Source organism: Podarcis filfolensis (genome assembly GCF_964270895.1).
Source record: "Podarcis filfolensis genome assembly, chromosome: 13".
NCBI lineage: Eukaryota > Metazoa > Chordata > Lepidosauria > Squamata > Lacertidae > Podarcis > Podarcis filfolensis.
In genome coordinates, this window is record NC_139615.1 from 5,184,043 (window position 1) to 5,202,974 (window position 18,932).

An 18,932-nucleotide genomic window follows, 5' to 3' on the forward strand; every position below is an offset into this window, starting at 1 on the left:
ATTTGACTTCCGAGGTACGGCTCTCTCCAACCAGACATGATAGTGGACTTCTGCTCAAAGCATCACAAAGATGCCTGTTTTTGCTGTAAATACAAGTATTTTAACTGTGTTAGTCTTTCACTGCTGTTGCTGCTAAGGACAAATGCTTGACTGTGAGTAAACTATACATTTTATAAACTTAGTTTCCAGTCTGTAGCCTGTTTCTTTGATAAACAGGGAAACAAAAGGGGGAGATCAGCCTAACGACCTATCTCTATGCTTTCAATTAAACTGCTTAAAATGAGATTTAGACTCTGCCGATAGGACTTTCTCTTGTGAAAGAATCTGCAAAAAGCTCTGTCCTTTAAAAAAGGCATGCAGCCACATTTTTCCTCTGTCTCAACCCACGCACATGGGTCTGAAGAGGGATCAAATGTAGTTAATACATTCCCTCACCTACCCAATAAAAGCCATAAACGAATGCAGGAAGAGTCTAATGGGACGGCAACAAACAGCTGAGCTGGCCCTGTCAATCACAGCCATGCATCCTGCTATGAAGTCCTCAACGGGAGGTAAAAATGAAATAAATACCGTATTTTTTGCTCTATAAGACTCACTTTTTCCCTCCTAAAAAGTAAGGGGAGATGTGTGTGCATCTTATGGAGCGAATGCAGGCTGCGCAGCTATCCCAGAAGCCAGAACAGCAAGAGGGATTGCTGCTTTCACTGCACAGCGATCCCTCTTGCTGTTCTGGCTTCTGAGATTCAGAATATTTTTTTCCTTGTTTTCCTCCTCCAAAAACTAGGTGCGTCTTGTGGTCTGGTGTGTATTATAGAGCAAAAAATATGGTACATCTGATTAAAATGAGGGGTTTTTTTGGGGGGTGTCTGCAAAAATAAAGCAAGCAAGCAAACATACATACAAAGTCTCATTCTGAATTTCAAATCTCGTTTCAGGACGAATCATTGATGTCATTATGGGATGGGAGCTTGCCTCTCCAGCAAGCGCCAGGATGTTTAGGGAGGGCGGCGGCGGCGGAGTGAGGAATACTCACCTGCTCCTTCTCTGAAGGACTTGGTGCAGTAACCCTCTATCCACTGGTAACAGGGGAAGCGATAGACCTCACCGTGCGGAGATGTCACTTCGACAGAATTGCAGTACCAGCTGTTCTCGGGGAAGAAGGAGTAAGGGTCCTTGTGCAGGTGGATCAGCAAGATCGGGCCCAGGTCGTGGTCACAAAAGACTTCGTGCTCCTCCACCTGTTGAGGGAGGAAGGAAGGAAGGAAGGGAAGAGAAGAAGAAAGAAAGAAAGAAAGAAAGAAAGAAAGAAAGAAAGAAAGAAAGAAAGAAAGAAAGAAAGAATTGTTTCAGTTCTGGTCCAAATTTGGGGTGGATTCTGCCACAAAATGTGATTGCAAAACTCACACCAAACGCCAAGTTGCAGCACTAACGGACAGGCTGCGATTGCAAATAACAGGCTGGTTGCAATTGCAAATTGGTTGGCCACTGTGAGAACAGGATAGTAATAATAAATAACAAACAACAATAACAAGAATAATATCCCAACAGAATATTAAAAACATGATGTAATGGTTCTAGGGGTTGCTCGTGTGTAAGTTGTCGCCACTCCCGGCTAGGTTACCTGGGTGAACCCTTTCTGTCTGGACAGCCTCTCACCCGTGGCTGTCTCAATCGCTGGCAGAATCCGTCAGCGGGCGTTTCTTGAACTTCTTCCAGCAAAGAAGTTCTTTGACGCCTAGTCTCCTCCTACTCTCCCTGCGCGGAAGTCTTCTGCGCAGGGAGGGTGTGGGCAGCGGAGGACCCGTGTTCTCCCCGCTGGTCTCCGGCGAGGAGTCCTGGAGCCCCCTCGCCGATTCCCCCATCTGCCCCCCTTCTCCACTGGTGCTACGCTGATTTCCTTCCCCAGCAGATGGGCTGCCTCTCTCCCTACTGGGACCCTCTCCGGCATCCCTCTGGAGCCTTCCCTCCGCCTCTGGCTCCGATGGCCGTTCCCTGACACATGATAAAACACTGAACATGAAAAACTAAACAGGGCTGCCTTCAGATGTCTTCTAAAAGTCAGGTAGTTGTTTATTTCCTTGACGTCTGATGGGAGGGAGTTCCACAGGGCAGGCGCCACCACCGAGAAGGCCCTCTGCCTGGTTCCCTGCAAGCTCACTTCTCGCAGGGAGGGAACCGCCAGAAGGCCCTCGGAGCTGGACCTCAGTGTCCGGGCAGAACGATGGGTGTGGAGGGTCATCGGGTCCAAGCTCCTGCAATGCAGGAATTGCAACTAAATAACTTGTGTGCCCACAGCATAAGACGCCCTGAGGGATAGAAACTTTTGGGTGGAAAGCTATGAAAATGCAACCTCCGTATATGTTTTCTCCAAAGCGAGGAATGTGCAGCGGGTTCCCCGCTGCTTACGCTGCTTCCACACAACGCAGAACGCTTAGGGTGACACACTCTTTAACTCCTTTTTTAAACGGAGTCTTGCATAACCAAAACAAATAAACAGTAATAAAAGATCTACTTAGCGTCGGCAATACCAGGCAGGGCATATAATGATGTAATCGTAAACTGCTAGAGCATTTGCAAAGCGAAGCAGGGCTTCAAACTGAATTGGGGATGTGTGTGTGGAGATTCCTGCGTCGCAGGGGGTTGGACTAGATGACCCCGGGGTCCCTTCCAACAATTCTAGGATTCTAAGAGTTATGGCACCCGAATCCTAAATCATGGCACCCGTATTTCTCTAGGCAACACAGGGATAAATTCTTGCGTGTCCAAATCTAAAACGTAAGAGATTACAGTCCTGCCACACTCAATTAAAATGTTCAAGGTTCCCCTGAGACCAGTAACTTAGAAGCCCCCCCTCCATACTAACAAAGGCTCACAAGTTCTTATACCACACGGAAATGTTCAAGTTTTGTACTGTTTTCCGCTGTTGGGCAGTGGAAATCCTGTCAGCCGCCAGCTTCCATGTTCCTTGGAACAGTTTTGGGGTCAACATGGCTGGTTGGGGTCAACATTCCTGGCTGGTGCCCTTGTTTTTTGTCCAAGGGAGCCCTCAGATTCCTCCGTTAACAATATAAAACAGATCCCTGTGTGCCTTTGTTGTTGTTGTTGAGTCGTTTAGTTGTGTCCGACTCTTCGTGACCCCCTGGACCAGAGCACGCCAGGCACTCCTGTCTTCCACTGCCTCCCGCAGTTTGGTCAAACTCATGCTGGCAGCTTCGAGAACACTGTCCAACCGTCTCGTCCTCCGTTGTCCCCTTCTCCTTGGGCCCTCCACCTTCCCAACATCAGGTCTTTTCCAGGAGAGCAGAAAAATGGGGGAGTGGATAAGGAAGCCTAACAAAGCCCTGATTTTGACTGCTTTGACAACAACAACACACTTTTGGGGGCAGTGGGAGCTGTTTTGCTCCTGCCCTGAGTCTGCCCATTGGCTAACCCAGCACCGGCATCCTTCGCAATCCTAGTGCAGGACAGGCCTTGCTGCGCAGCCATGAGTCAACTTGGAGTTGCTGCTGAGGATTCGCTTTCGCTTGACAGTAGCCGTAAAGCGACGCCTTCCCGTCACGTTCCTTCAGATTCCAGGCCAGACTGTACTTGCCACTGGAATGGCACGTGGGTCGAAGCACATGCGAGAGAGAGAGAAACTCCAGTGTGCTGGCTCCTGGCTGCCCATCACGGAAGCAGGTGACAGGGTGGATCGATAAAGGCAACTGAACAATGAGAGGCGCCACTATTGTTTTTTAACAGGGTTCTTCTGCCAATCAGGCTGGAATCCAACAGGCCCTGCATTCCCAGAATGGATCAATTGACCTCTTTAATTTCTTCCTGTTGCGAGGCAGTGTGGTTTGAGGGTGTGTGTGACAAAATGGGCCTTCCTGAGGTTGATTACAATCCAGACGTGGGTGGCGCTGCGGTCTAAACCACTGAGCCTCTTGGGCTCGCCGATCGGAAGGTCGGCGGTTTGAATCCCTGCGACGGGGTGAGCTCCCGTTGCTCAGTCCCAGCTCCTGCCAACCTAGCGGTTCGAAAGCACGCCAGTGCAAGTAGATAAATAGGTACCACTGCGGCGGGAAGGTAAACGGCGTTTCTGTGCTCTCTGGTTTCTGTCACGGTGTCCCGTTGCGCCAGAAGCGGTTTAGTCCTGCTGGCCACATGACCCGGAAAGCTGTTTGCGGACAAACACCGGTTCCCTCGGCCTGAAAGCGAGATGAGCGCCGCAACCCCATAGTCGCCTTTGACTGGACTTAACCATCCGGGGTCCTTTACCTTTACCTACCTTACAATCCAGATCAATTGAGCACATAAACAGCTCAGGACCGCAATACCTCAAGAACCGCCTCTTCCCATATGAACCTACCCAGATCCTGAGATCATCTTCTGAGGCCCTCCTTCGTGTGCCTCCTCCTCGAGAGGTCCGGAGGGTAGCAAGACGAGAACGGGGCCTTCTCTGCAGTGGCTCCCCGTTTGTGGAATGCCCTCCCCAGGGAAGTTCGCCTGGTGCCTTCATTAGGTGCCAGGCAAAAATGTTGCTTTTTAACCAGGCCTTTGGTTGATCTTATTGACATCCCTTTTAGAATGTGGCTCTTTTGGGGTTTTTTTAAAAAAATTGAGTTAGTTTTTGGTTTGATTTTATATGTTGTGGTCTTGTTTGTGAACCGCCTTGAGACCTCTGGGTATAGGGCGGTGTATAAATTGAATAAATAATAATAATAAATAATCAGTCACTTAAAGCGCATCCCACACAGCCCACCCCATAAAAAAGGATTTTGCACGGAGAGGTACATTTCCCAGCAATTAACAAATTACGGTTCCCAGAATTCTTTGCGGGGGAGTCATGTGCGTTAAATTTACCTTGACCTTGTGATTACGGTGGAACATCTCAAGAGTAATGTACCAAAAGTTTTGGAGAAGGTCCAGGGATTTGGCCAGGTAGCAGCTTAGAAGCTATATAAAAACAAAACTAAAGTTTTGGTGAAAAACGTGACAGAACAATATACAAAGGACTTACAACAAACTATGGGCTTATGTATAGAGAAAAAAGTCAAATTTTTAGGTGTTTGGTTGACAGCTAAGAATATTAATATTTTTAAAGAGAACTACACAGAGATAAAGAGAAACTTCAAGATTTGGGGAAGGATGAACATATCATTATAGGGAAGAATATCAGTTATAAAAATGAATGTATTGCCGAGAATGTTGTTTTTATTCCAATCAATACCTGTGGTCAGCGGCGCTGGACACTTCCAATAATGGCAAAAAGATATTACAAGATTTATCTGGCAGGGGAAGAAACCAAGAATAAAATATAAATTGTTAACAGGTGCTAAAGAAAGAGGGGGCTTCGCCTTGCCAGATTTAAAACTATATTATGAAGCGTCTTGTCTCCGCTGGCTCCAGGAATGGATATTATTGGAAAATGTAGATGTTTTAGATTTGGAAGGACATGATAATAGATTTGGATGGCATGCATATCTATGGTATGAAAAAGCAAAAGCACATAAAGGTTTTCAGAATAATCTAGTAAGGAAATCAATTTCCTTTACTAGAACAAAAAACACCATGATGGCTTTCCCCAATTGAAGCAATATCTCCGAAAAAGTCAATATGAGAAATGGATGGGTGACATATAGAGCTGTTAATTGAAGTAAAAGATCAGGTGAAACTGAAGGATTTTGGAGAGATAAGGCATCTATTAACTGATTGGTTACAGTATCACCAATTAAATGAGACTTTTAAGACAGTTAAAAAGAAAGGATTCAGTTGTGAAGCCTCAAAATTAGAAAATGATCTGTTAGAAAATAATGTAAAATTCCTGTTGAAAATGTATAATTACTTTTAGAATGGCACACAAAGGATGAACAGGTTAAATCAGTAATGATACATTGCGCGAGAGATTTGGGACATAATATTCAATTAACCGCTTGGGAAAAGTTATAGAAAACGCATTTAAAATTTTCGGCATGTTGTACCTTGAAAGAAAACTATATGAAAATGATGTATAGATGGTATCTGACTTCTACTAATTTAGCAAAAATGCACAGGACAAGTACAAATATTTGTTGGAAATGTAAAGAACAAGAAGGCAACTTTCATCATATGCGGTGGACGTGTAATAAAAGCCTTCTGGGAAACGATGTACAATGAAATGGGGAAAAAATGTTTAAAATAGCTTTTATAATTAAACCTGAAGCTTTTTTAAAAGGAATTCTAGGTACAAAGATCCCAAAGAGCAGAAAAGACTTTTCATGCATGCAACGACAACTGCATGGATGCTTTTAGCCCAAAGATAGAAAGAAGATGAAGTCACTATATAAGGGATGAAGGGCAAATCAAGTTGCTGGAATACGCCAAGATCGCAAAACAAGACTGGAAAGCTCAGAAACCAAGAGGACAAAAGTTTCAAAAAAGAATGGGAAAGATTTACAATGTATTTGAGAGACCACTGCAAACAAATGAAAACAATTGCAGGTTTTGAATAACACTTGCAGGGATGCGGGTGGCACTGTGGTCTAAACCACTGAGCCTCTTGGGCTTGCTGATCGGAAGGTAGGCGGTTCGAATCCCCGTGACGGGGTGAGCTCCCGTTGCTCTGTCCCAGCTCCTGCCAACCTAGTGGTTCGAAAGCACACCAGTGCAAGTAGGTAAATAGGTACCGCTCTGGCGGGAAGGTAAACGGCATTTCCGTGTGCTCTGGTTTCCGTCACTGTGTCCCATTGCGCTAAAAGCAGTTTAGTCCTGCTGGCCACATGACCCGGAAAGCTGTCTGTGGACAAACGCCGGCTCCCTCGGCCTGAAAGCGAGATGAGCGCCGCAACCTCATAGTCGCCGTTGACTGGACTTAACCATCCAGGGGTCCTTTACCTTTAACTTTTATAATGTAACAAAAACTTTGGACAATACGGACAGAGTTAAAATATAGAGGATGAAATAATACGCCGTTGAAAACGATGACAGTAGGGTCCATGGAGGGGATGGAGGAAAGCCGGGAGACTCAGGGGAATCTCAACAATTTGAGTATACTATTGTTTTCATTTGATATCTATAAAACCAAATAATTATATATATACGGTATATATATTTATGATCTTCCATTGTCTCCCGAGGCAGATGGGTGCCAACCAGTGAACAAACGGTTACACGGCCTAATCAAAGTTCACCTCAGTTCTCCGCACCCGCCTTACAGCAATTATTGTGAACCAGTTAAGAGTAGCCGGTAGATTACCGAATTAAGACTGGGGATGGCCGCTCTTGCCATTAGGCAGATTGAGGCAGCTGAATCAGGCAGGCCATAGTGGGCATCAAATTCTTTAGATATTCAAGTTGTGTTGTTGTAGTTTTGTAGCCGGAGAGGTGCTTTTTGGGATTTTTGGCCTGGTTGGTTGGCCTGGGACATAGCTGTCAACTTACAGATTTGAAAATAAGGGACCAGCTGCCTCGAAAATAAGGGATCAGCAGCCAAAATAAGGGATTTTCCGGGCACAGGTATGTTCAACTTCTGAGCCCCTCCAAGCCAAAGGCAGAAAGCCCAGCCAATAGCCAAACGCAGCCTCAAGCCGTGGTTCCCACAGCGCAGCAACCCGGCAAAGGGGATGCAGCAAGGAAAACCACTGTCACCTCTCTGCTGGGAAGCGCTGAGCAAAGGCGAGTCCCCAGGCAACGCGGCCAATTTGATCGGCACAAGGCATGCAAGCTCCACCCCCCAGTCGTTCTTAGACTCCTTATTGGGTGAGCAACGCAGCCAAGCAACACAGTTGGAGCCTCCCTCCTCCCTGGCCAGCAGGGGGGGAGGGAGAGGAGCCGCTTCCTTTGAAACCCGGGAAATTTAAGGGACATCATCAATAAGGGACAGCAGCGGGACACGGCACTGGGATAAGGGACTTTCCAGCCAAATAAGGGACAGTTGACAGCTATGGCCTGGGATAGCCTCTAATGCAGCTTGGCTTGGTGTGTTTGTGTGTGCCGCAGGGGTGGAGATTTTGGTAGCGCAAGTCCCCATTTTCTGGTGCACCTCGGGCAGCAAAGTATCTTGGGCCACCAACCCTTAGACTGGAGAGATCCATCTTCCACCCACTTTCCTGCTGCGAAATTTTGTGTGTGTGGTCTCGAGCCTTAAATTTATTCCAGGCAGAGCTACCTACCTCGCAGGGTTGTTGTGGTGGCAAAATGGAGGGGAAGGAGGGGAGGAAATCCACACATACGGCCTGGAGCCTCCTTGGCTGAAGCTCAATATAAAAATCTCGAGTAAGTGGAATCGTAGAATTCCATTTAACTCAGTACTGGCAGCAGCTTTCCAAGACCTCAAACAGGAAGCTCTCCCAGCCTTGCCAGGAGATCACAGAATCCTAGAATTGGAAGGGACCCCAAGGGTCATCTAGTCCAACCCTCTGCAATGCAGGAATATTTTGCCCGATAAAATTCGGAAATACCCAAGAGCAGGGATCAGCAAACTTTTTCAGCAGGGGGCCGGTCCATAGCTGTCAACTTACAGATTTGAAAATAAGGGACCAGCAGCCTCAAAAATAAGGGATCAGCAGCCAAAATAAGGGATTTTCAGAGCACAGGTATGTTCAACTTCTGAGCCCCTCCGAACCAAAGGCAGAAAGCCCATCCAGCAGCCAAATAAAGCCTCAAGCCATGGTTCCCACAGCACAGCAACCCAGCAAAGCGGATGCAGCAAGGAAAACCACCATCACCTCTCCGCTGGGAAGCGCTGAGCAAAGGCGAGTCCCCAGGCAACGCGGCCGATTTGATCGGCACAAGGCATGCAAGCTCCACCCCCCAGTCGTTCTTAGACTCCTTATTGGGTGAGCAACGCAGCCAAGCAACACAGTTGGAGCCTCCCTCCTCCCTGGCCGGCAGGGAGGGAGGGAGAGGAGCTGCTTCCTTTGAAACCCGGGAAATTTAAGGGACATCATCAATAAGGGACAGCAGCGGGACACAGCGCTGGGATAAGGGACTTTCCCGCCAAATAAGGGACGGTTGACAGCTATGGTCCCGTCCACTGTCTCTCAGACATTGTGGGGGGCTGGACTATATTTTTTTTGGGGGGGGGGATGAACAAATTCCTGTGCCCCACAAATAACCCAGAGATGCATTTTAAATAAAAGGACACATTCTACTCATGCAAAAACACACTGATTCCCAGACCATCCGTGGGCCCAATTTAGAAGGCGATTGGGCCGGATGTTGCCCATGGGCCTTAGGTTGCCCAAGAAACATGCAAGCAAATGTAGCGAAAGGCTGGTTCAAACTGAGATGTGGAATGAATATTCCACCACAGAATCCTGCTGAAATATCTTCCTGGTTCGCAGTCCCTCAACACCCAAACTTCCCTGACCTGTTTACAGCACACAGCCCTTCCCACGCTTCTGTGACATACTTCTCGAAATAATATCCACTTCCTTCATGGCAATCGTGCTCCATTAACATTCTGCGATGGCAGCTGGAATGTTGGTGAGCATTCCGTGGTACCACCAAAGTTCATTCATCCCACCCCCAGCGGCCACACACACACACAGAGAGAGATGCACTGCTCAGCCACGAGACCTGGGTTTACTCAACACACCTTGGCTATCTCGTGTACATCAGGCTCTTTGCATGGCAGGGGAAGAGATCAAAGATCTCCAGGTATTCATGTGATTTAGTCCGTAACGCATTAAGATGTGTGCCCTGATTGCACCCTCGCCAAGCCAGTTCCCATCAATGTGACAGGCAGACAAGCAACACTGACTCACTAGCAAGGCAGAGAAAATTGGTGGCCTCAAATCACCAGTCCAAGGGCTGCCAAATTAGCTCCAGTCTACACCAGAAAGCTCGTGATTTCCGCCATAGCAGAAGCGTAAGGAAAGGAATGCTATTTCCGCCTCCCTAAAGTTTTCAAATAAAAAAGTCCATGCGCCCATAAATGTGTGTAGCAAACCAGACTTTCTTGCGTTGTTGTTGACACTGGGGCACCTATGTCCAGATCTGTAACACTGCAGCAAGACAAAGCATAAAATCAGGTGTTTTTTCATTGCGATTCCTGCTTTGTGGGTGGGGTCAGACTAGATGACACATGGGGCCCCCTCCAACTCTACAGGCCTGTGATTCTATAAGATGTGCCTGCTGCTGGATCAGGGCAATGGCACGCACTCACCTAGTCCAGCATCTTGTTCTCCCAGTAGCCAACCAGATGCCCGTTATGGGAAACCAGCAAGCAGGATTCGAACGCAAGAGCAGCCATTGTGGCTAGGAGCCATCCATAGACTTACCCAGGGCCAGATTTAGGTTTGATGAAGCCCTAAGCTACTGAAGGTAATGGTGCCCTTTATGTGTCCAGCTGTCCTTTGTCAACAACAAATTTTCCCTATTTTTTTGTGTTGAATATATGCTGTATGGTCATTTGGGACGCGGGTGGTGCTGTGGGTTAAACCACAGAGCCTAGGACCTGCCGATCAGAAGGTCGGCGGTTTGAATCCCCGCGATGGGGTGAGCTCCCGTATCTCGGTCCCTGCTCCTGCCAACCTAGCAGTTCAAAAGCACGTCAAAGTGCAAGTAGATAAATAGGTACCGCCCCGGCAGGAAGGTAAACGGCGTTTCCGTGTGCTGCTCTGGTTCACCAGAAGCGGCTTAGTCATGCTGGCCACATGACCCGGAAGCTGTACGCCGGCTCCCTCGGCCAATAAAGTGAGATGAGTGCCGCAACCCCAGAGTCGGCCATGACTGGACCTAATGGTCAGGGGTCCCTTTACCTTTACCTATATGGTCATTTATGGACCTCATAGGTATCTAAAGCCATTTGCGCATGCAGAATGTAGGCACCCTATATACAGAAATGAGCAAACCAGTGATATTTAGGGAGCAGGCTAGCAAGCGGGGCCCATTACTTACATCTTAGAAGCCTACACAACACAAAACACTGTTGCTGTATGTAGGTTTTATTTTATTTGTTTTGTATCTTATATTTTGGAAATGTACATCCAGTTATTTTTTTTTTCTTTAAATTTTTTTGGGGGCCCCCCAAGAGAGTGGGGCCCTAAGCTATAGCTTGTTTAGCTTATACCTAAATCCAGCACTGGACTTGCCCTTTGTGGATTTATCTAACTCTCTTTTCAAGCAGTCCAAAGTCCATAGTTAAAACATGCACTGAAAGAAGATTCAGACCTGAATCTCCTAACATTCAGCTTCGTTGATGTTACGAGAAAGGCAGAAAAACTCTTCTCTCTCTCTCTGCTTGCTCCATGCCAAGCACAGTTAAAAAACTTCTAATTACCGTATTTTTCGCTCTATAAGATGCACCAGACCACAAGACGCAGCTAGTTTTTGGAGGAGGAAAACAAGAAAAAAAATATATTCTGAATCCCAGAAGCCAGAACAGCAAGAGGGATCGCTGTGCAGCGAAAGCAGCGATCCCTCTTGCTGTTCTGGCTTCTGGGATAGCTGCGCAGCCTGCATTTACTCCATAAGACGCACACACATTTCCCCTTACTTTTTAGGAGGGAAAAAGTGAGTCTTATAGAGCAAAAAATACGGTATTTGTATCTCTCTTCCCCATCACGCACCCATGCATAGACAGTTTAAAACAAGCGGTGTGATTCGTGTATTCCCTGGGAGCCTCTTTCAGATTTCCGTGGCTGAACTTTGCAACAGCAGCAACCAAAAGTGCCTTGTTGCGTCAGCTGAAAGATGAGAGTAATCAGAAATGTGAATCTTTGTGCACGTGGGCGTAAGGAAGGGGAAAAAGGAGAATGGAAGCGTGTGTCAAAGACCGGCAGCAAGGAGGACAGGCTGTGACAATTCAATTAAGGGCTTAGAATGCGTGCCAAATTAAACTCAGCGTTTCCCAAAAACAGTAATTGGCGGATAACACAACCAGCGATGCTGAGTCAATTAGCGCCTGCATTGAGACAGACAGGAAAGCCTTGCAATGCCTTTAGAATGCCCTGGAAGAATGCAGCCATTTCCCCTTCTCTTTTCGTGAAGGAAATGGACAGGAATGTACAGTACAAAGGCAGTTGGCAGGATCCCTCTTCAAAAGCATTTCGGTTTTGAGTTGTCCAGAATGCAAACATGAGAATCACGGCGATTCTGTAGCTGCAATTCCCGCATTGCAGTTGTCCAACTCCACAATGCTAAGGTTCTGTGAGTTTCTGCCTTAAGAGAAAATGTGATGACAATGATGTATAGATGGTATATTATACCCACTAAATTAGCTAACATGTATAAAGTTAGTAATAAATGTTGGAAATGTAAAGAAAAAGAAGGAACATTTTATCACATGTGGTGGGAATGTAAAAAAGTGAAAAGCTTCTGGGAAATGATATATAATGAGATGAAAAAAATGTTGAAATATACATTTATAAAGAAACCAGAAGCATTTTTACTTTTACTGTAGGAAGTGATATAAATAGAAAAGAATGTAAGCTGTTTTTATATGCAACAACGGCAGCAAGAATATTATTGGCACAAAAATGGAAGCAAGAAGAACTACCGACGAAAGAAGAATGGAGGATGAAATTAATGGACTATGCAGAACTAGATAAACTAACAGGAAGGATTCAAAATCTGTGGGACCAGAAATTCACAAAGACTGGTGTAAATTTACAGACTGTTTGAAAAGTAATTGTGATGATCAGACTATGTTTGTAGGTTTGCAAGAAGTTTTGTGAGGTGAACTATTGGAACTACTGCAAAAATGGATAAAGGGGAGGGTGGTTAGTTAAGATAATTAAAGGCAATGTGAATTTAAGAAATGCATAAAAAGTGGTTAAAACGGTGGATCATCAGAGGTGCCGATGGAAGTCCAAAAAAAAGATTGTATAAGTGGTGAAGTTTTGTGGTATGTATTATAATTTATATGTTAAAATTAATAAAAATTATTATATATATATATAAAGATTCTGTGAGTTTCAAATGTGAACTTCATTCTGCTTCCAGAGATCTCCAACACCTCTCCTTTTTCCTTCGCTCATCCCATTGGAAACAAAGGCCAATCAGGTTAGACTTCCAAAAAACATATCCAACTACCAGAAGGATTTCTGAAGAGCCATCATCAGTAAATACTCTGAGATTGGGCTGTATCCAACTAAGTCCTACTCGGAGTAAAGGTAAAGGTAAAGGGACCCCTGACCATTAGGTCCAGTCGTGGCCGACTCTGGGGTTGCGGTGCTCATCTCGCTTTACTGGCCGAGGGAGCCGGCGTACAGCTTCCGGGTCATGTGGCCAGCATGACTGAGCCGCTTCTGGCGAACCAGAGCAGCACACGGAAACGCCATTTACCTTCCCGCCAGAGCGGTACCTATTTATCTACTTGCACTTTGACGTGCTTTCGAACTGCTAGGTTGGCAGGAGCAGGGACCGAGCAACGGGAGCTCACTCCGTCGCAGGGATTCGAACTGCCGACCTCCTGATTGGCAAGTCCTAGGCTCTGTGGTTTAACCCACAGCACCACCCACGTCCCTCCTACTCAGAGTAGATCCGATGAAATTAATTGGCCCCGGTTAGTCATGTCCATTGATTTCCATCTCATACTCTCGGTAGGACTAACATTTGATACAACCTATTATTACCCTACAATTATTTCTGATGGACATCATTATGGAAGGGTTATATGAGGATTAGACAAACACATGGAAGAGACAGTAATCGATGTCTGCCAGGATGCTAGACTAGATGGGCCTGATCCAGGTGGACTCTGTTGTTGTTGTTGTTAAAATTTATATACTGCTCTTCATTCAAAGATCTCAGGGGAGTTCAGAAGACAAAAAGCACAAAATAAACAGCTGAAACAGAACAAAACAACAATCCCAGTTTCTTATGTTACCTACCCATTGCCAGGAGTGAAGAGGTGATTTTTAATAATATAATTTTAAACTAGACATAGCCAAATGCCTGTGGAACAGCTTAAAATCGGAAGTCAATAAACACGGGAGTGTTGGGTTGCATGCGTGCTATGCCTTTAAAGCCCATTCAAAACCCATTCTTTCTCTCAAAGGATTCTGGGCCCTGTAGTTTATGGTCCAGCTCTCCCTTCCATACATCGCTACTGGGAAAACCATAGCTTTAACTATGCCAACAAAGGTCCGTATAGTAAAAGCTATGGTTTTCCCCGTAGTGATGTATGGAAGTGAGAGCTGGACCATAAAGAAGGCTGATCGCCGATGAATGGATGCTCTTGAATTATGCTGTTGGAGGAGACTCTTGAGAGTCCCATGGACTGCAAGAAGACCAAACCTCTCCATTCTGAAGGAAATCAGCCCTGAGTGCTCCCTGGAAGGACAGATCCTGAAGCTGAGGCTCCAAGACTTTGGCCACCTCATGAGAAGAGAAGACTCCCTGGAAAAGACCCTGATGTTGGGAAAGATTGAGGGGACAAGGAGAAGGGGACGAGGGAGGACGAGATGGTGGGACAGTGTTCTTGAAGCTACCAGCATGAGTTTGACCAAACTGCGGGAGGCAGTGGAAGACAGGAGTGCCTGGTGTGCTCTGGTCCAGGGGGTCACGAAGAGGCGGACACGACTAAACGACTAAACAACAACAACAACAGTTAATCAAGGCTTCCTCTACTGACTGAGCTATGGAAGGGTAGGACACTATGCTCAATCGCAGAGAGCGTGTGATTTGCATCTGGAAGGCCCCCTGCCCACCACCTCTAGCATCAAGCAACAGGTCCTGGGGAAGGTCTCTCTCTCGGGCCACGATCCGGACAGCCGCCACCAGTCTGAGGAGTCAGTAGCTTGGCGTGATCTAAGGCAACTTGCCATGTGCCTTTGAGTCACTTCTTACAGTCATCAAATCGCCAGGGAGCGAGAAGTAATCGAGTGACGCACCTGCCAATACGCAGACTAACCAAGTTTCTAGACTTCAGTGAGTTACTGAGTTCATTTCTGCAACTTTGGGCATTCAGGTCCCACATCCTGTTCTCACAGTGGCCAACCAGATGGTGCCTCTTCTGCGAAGCCCCCAGGCAGGAACTGAGGTTCAAGAGCAGTGTGCTCTTCTGGCTTGCGATTCCCAGCGAGGGATATTCAGAGGCAAACTGCCTCGGGCGGCAGAGTTAGACTTACCCTTTGTCAATGCAGCTCAACCCTGCTCTCACGCCCTCTTAGCAGACCCTTCTCCTGTGCCCTGTCTGCGCATACAATCCAGTTGAGCAGATGATATCGCCCATGGTTAGTTGCATTTCACAGCTAAGGCCACAACTGAGCTCCTCAGAGATAAAGGTGGGATACAGCCCACCAGATAGCTCAGTCAGCAGAGCATGAGATTCTTAAGCTCATGGTTGTGGGTTCGAGTCCCAGTTGGGGCAAAAGATTCCTGCATTGGACTAGATGACCCTCACGGTCCCTTCCAACCCTACAATTTTAAATGCAACCAATACTATAAATAAATAAGTTATTTGTGGTATGGCAAGTTTGCAGTTCCTGGACTGTATCAGTTCCATGCAGGGTAGACCCCACTGGAATTAATGGTCATCGTGGCTAACTTAGGCTTTGACTTTGATAGGTTTTATTTATCTATATTGGAGAGAATAGGTAAAGGTAAAGGGACCCCTGACCATTAGGTCCAGTCGTGGCCGACTCTGGGGTTGGGGCGCTCATCTCACTTTACTGGCCGAGGGAGCCGGTGTACAGCTTCCGGGTCATGTGGCCAGCAGGACTAAGCCGTTTCTGGCGAACCAGAGCAGCGCACGGAAACGCCGTTTACCTTCCCGCCAGAGCGGTACCTATTTATCTTCTTGCACTTTGAGGTGCTTTCGAACTGCTAGGTTGGCAGGAGCAGGGACCGAGCAACGGGAGCTCAACCCGTCGCAGGGATTTGAACCGCCGACCTTCTGATCGGCAAGTCCTAGGCTCTGTGGTTTAACCCACAGCGCCACCCACGTCCCTTATTGGAGAGAATATACATCCATTTAAAAATCTCTCTCTCTTTCTCTTCTGCTTAACAACATTCACACTAGTGGAAGAGGGTGCAAAAGGTTCCTACTGATTTGTGTGAAAATATCCGAGGAGGAGAAGGCTTGCAGAAAGTCCCTGATTTAATCCCCAGCCTCTCCAGGTAAGGCTGGGAGAGGTCCCATCTGAAATCTTAGAGAGTTGCTACCAGCCAGTGTAAACAATATTGACCTAAATGGACCATGGGTCTGGCTCAGTATAATTCAGCCTTCTAGGTCCCCATGTCTGAAGGCCACTGCCCCGAGTCCCAGTAACCACAAGCGAGGCTGGATCAATTTAGAATTAAAGGCCTTCAACATTTTGGGGCAGACTCCTTGCATATGAAATGCAAAATTAAGCAGCTACCCAGAGATCGTCCCCCCGTTTTTCACCCCAAAAACCCGGCGTTCAGCACAAACCTTTCCGGCTGCTACGTGGAGAGCGAAACGAGAGAGTTCTTTGGTCGAGTTTTCCGATTAGGATTCGAAAGCTAAACGTCGGACTCAAAAGGATACCCGGGTATTAATTTGAGCTCTCCTGCAAATTCGTTTGGGTCCCGGAGCTGTCATTTGTGGCTTATCGTCAATCGCGCGCGAATTAAAAACTTAGAAGCAATTTGTTTTATTGTCGTTTGTTTAATCATAGCTGCTTAGAGAGGAAAGCTCCCTTAAGGTCATCCAAAACACGTTTGCAAAAGGAGATGCTATTTGTTATGGGGAGTTGGGGGACCACCCTCTCCCCGAACCGCCAAACCCCAGAGCTTACCGATCCCTTGGCACAATTGGTTCCGACCCGGTTCAGAAGCTGCTTGGCGCTCTCTCCGTTGGTCCCCACCAAGGTGATGGAAATGGAGTCAAAGGTCCCAGTTAGGAGACCTTGCCCGGTCGTCACTTTGACTTTGTAGATAACTGGTTCGGCCGGCTTGGAGGAGAAGATCCCCACTTGTTCCATCTTGCCCAGGTTTGGACCCTCGGGAGATCGGGGCGAAGAGAAGCCGGAAAAAGCTTCGGGAAGAACCCGGGAGCCTGGCTTGTAAGTGTGGTGCGCAGGCGAGGCAAACATCTGCTCCAGGAACCGGCTCGTCTCCCTTTTGGCTGAGCTACGCCCAGGTGCCTCCAAGCGACAGGGCTCAATTCAAGTCCTCCCACCCACTCTCGCTGCCTCGACTCACACAGGTAGCCTCCTGCAGCACAGGCGATCATTTATATATATACGTACGTCCACACACAGGCCTTCTCCTCCATCCTCCCCGCGTACAAAGGTGAAAGCCAAGCTGCACCTGGAAATGGACCACCCATCTCTCCATCGTGGGTGGCGACCTCCCATCACGGCAGGTGCATCTCAGCAGGGAGAGATGAGGGCGATGGCAGGACTGGAAGGCAGGGGGATGGAGCGAAGCAGATGGGAAGATAGGCAGAGAGAAAGGGGGGGGGTTCACCGATGGAAATTAGGCAGGGGTTCAGGACTATGTCCAGAGCCTTTTTCCAGCCCTATCTGGAGACCCCGGGGATCGAACCTGCGACCTTATGCAGGCAAAGGAGGCGTTCTGTCCCCAAGCTGAAGCCCAGCTCCACAAACTCCTTCCAGAGCATTTGGAGGGGGCAGGAGTTTGGGGAAATCAGTGCCCTTCTCTGTATATCTGGTTGCTAGCGTTGCCAGGTCAGGAGCATCCCAGGCCCCAAATCTAGGGGCAGCCCTACTGGCAGCGCCACAGGGGCAGGCCCCCAGGGATGGAGGTTAATGGGAGCGAGTCCTTGACTTCCCATTCCCACCCCCTTTTTTGGAATATTTGTTGTTGCTTGTTTGTTTGTTTGTTGTTACAGAATATTTCAACTGAACAAAATAAAACGGAAATAAAAAGTGAATGAAATATATAAATTAAAAATGGAATAAAAAGTAAAAGGTATATTATATCACTATACAGTGGTACCTCGGGCTAAGCACTTAATTCGTTCCGGAGGTCCATTCTTAACCTGAAACTGTTCTTAACCTGAAGCACCACTTTAGCGAATGGGGCCTCCCGCTGCCGCCAGAGCACGATTTCTGTTCTCATCCTGAAGCAAAGTTCTTAACCCGAGGTACTATTTCTGGGTTAGCGGAGTCTGTAACCTGAAGTGTCTGTAACCCGAGGTACCACTGTATATGCAAACAACGACAATTCCACACGTTTGTCTAGCACAGTGGTACCTCGCTTTACGAACTTAATCAGTTCCGGAAGTCCGTTCTTAAACCAAAACCGTTCTTGAACCGAGGCGCGCTTTCCCTAACGAGGCCTCCCGCCGCCAATGCCCTTCCACCGTTCGGCTTCCATTCATAGACCGAGGTAAAGTTCACTAACCGGAACACTACTTCCAGTTTTGCGGAGTTCTTATACCGAATAGTTCGTAAACAGGGCTGTTCTTAAACCAAGGTACCACAGTATATCGATGTATAAGTGTTATTATTCTCCAGATACATATGTGCAAAGCTTTTTTTTTCTAAAAAAAAATGTTTAGGGGTACTCTCATTTTGACTCAAGAAAATCACAATTTTATAGTTCAAACTGGGGGGCGGGGGGATACAGTAAATGGACAAAAGGCTGCCATCAGGGGTAGCAACGGAACTGACAATTCACCATGCTAGATAAGAAACCATTTTTAAAAAAATAGTTTCTTCTCCCGTTAGATTCACAACATGTTTAGGGGGTATGTGTCCCCCTGTGTCCCTCCAGAATAAAGGCACCGCATATATGATTATTTATAACCTACTATATTTTTAGTAAACACACTTCCAAGCCACCAATCCCCAGACGTCAGGTGATTGACAGGTGAGCAGCCCTGCCCAGCGGTCAAAATTGGCCCACAAGGCTGGGTCCTCATAAACACCTTAACCCATGGAATCCCAAAGTCTCCTCACCCCTGATATGAAAGGTGAGCTGCAAATGTAATAATAAATGAATGAATGCGAATTCAGGGCAGACACAATCTTTCAAATTCATCGTCCCAGGACATTGATGATGCTGATCAATTCAATTTATATACTTGAATT

At 47.0% G+C, this 18,932-nt stretch overlaps 1 protein-coding gene across 1 annotated transcript in view; it reads right to left on the bottom strand.

The window, feature by feature from the left end:
* The window catches only part of LOC310746802 (polyunsaturated fatty acid lipoxygenase ALOX15B-like), a 40,611-nt gene extending 23,513 nt beyond the window's left edge, over nt 1–17,098 (bottom strand). The window contains exons 1-2 of the mRNA XM_083580919.1: nt 16,671–17,098; nt 1,034–1,238 (exon numbers count right to left, since the gene is read on the bottom strand). Coding sequence (XP_083437045.1) covers nt 1,034–1,238; nt 16,671–16,967 — 502 coding nt within the window. The 5' untranslated portion in view covers nt 16,968–17,098. The remainder of the gene's footprint in view (nt 1–1,033; nt 1,239–16,670) is intronic.
* Between the last annotated feature and the right edge of the window lie 1,834 nt (nt 17,099–18,932).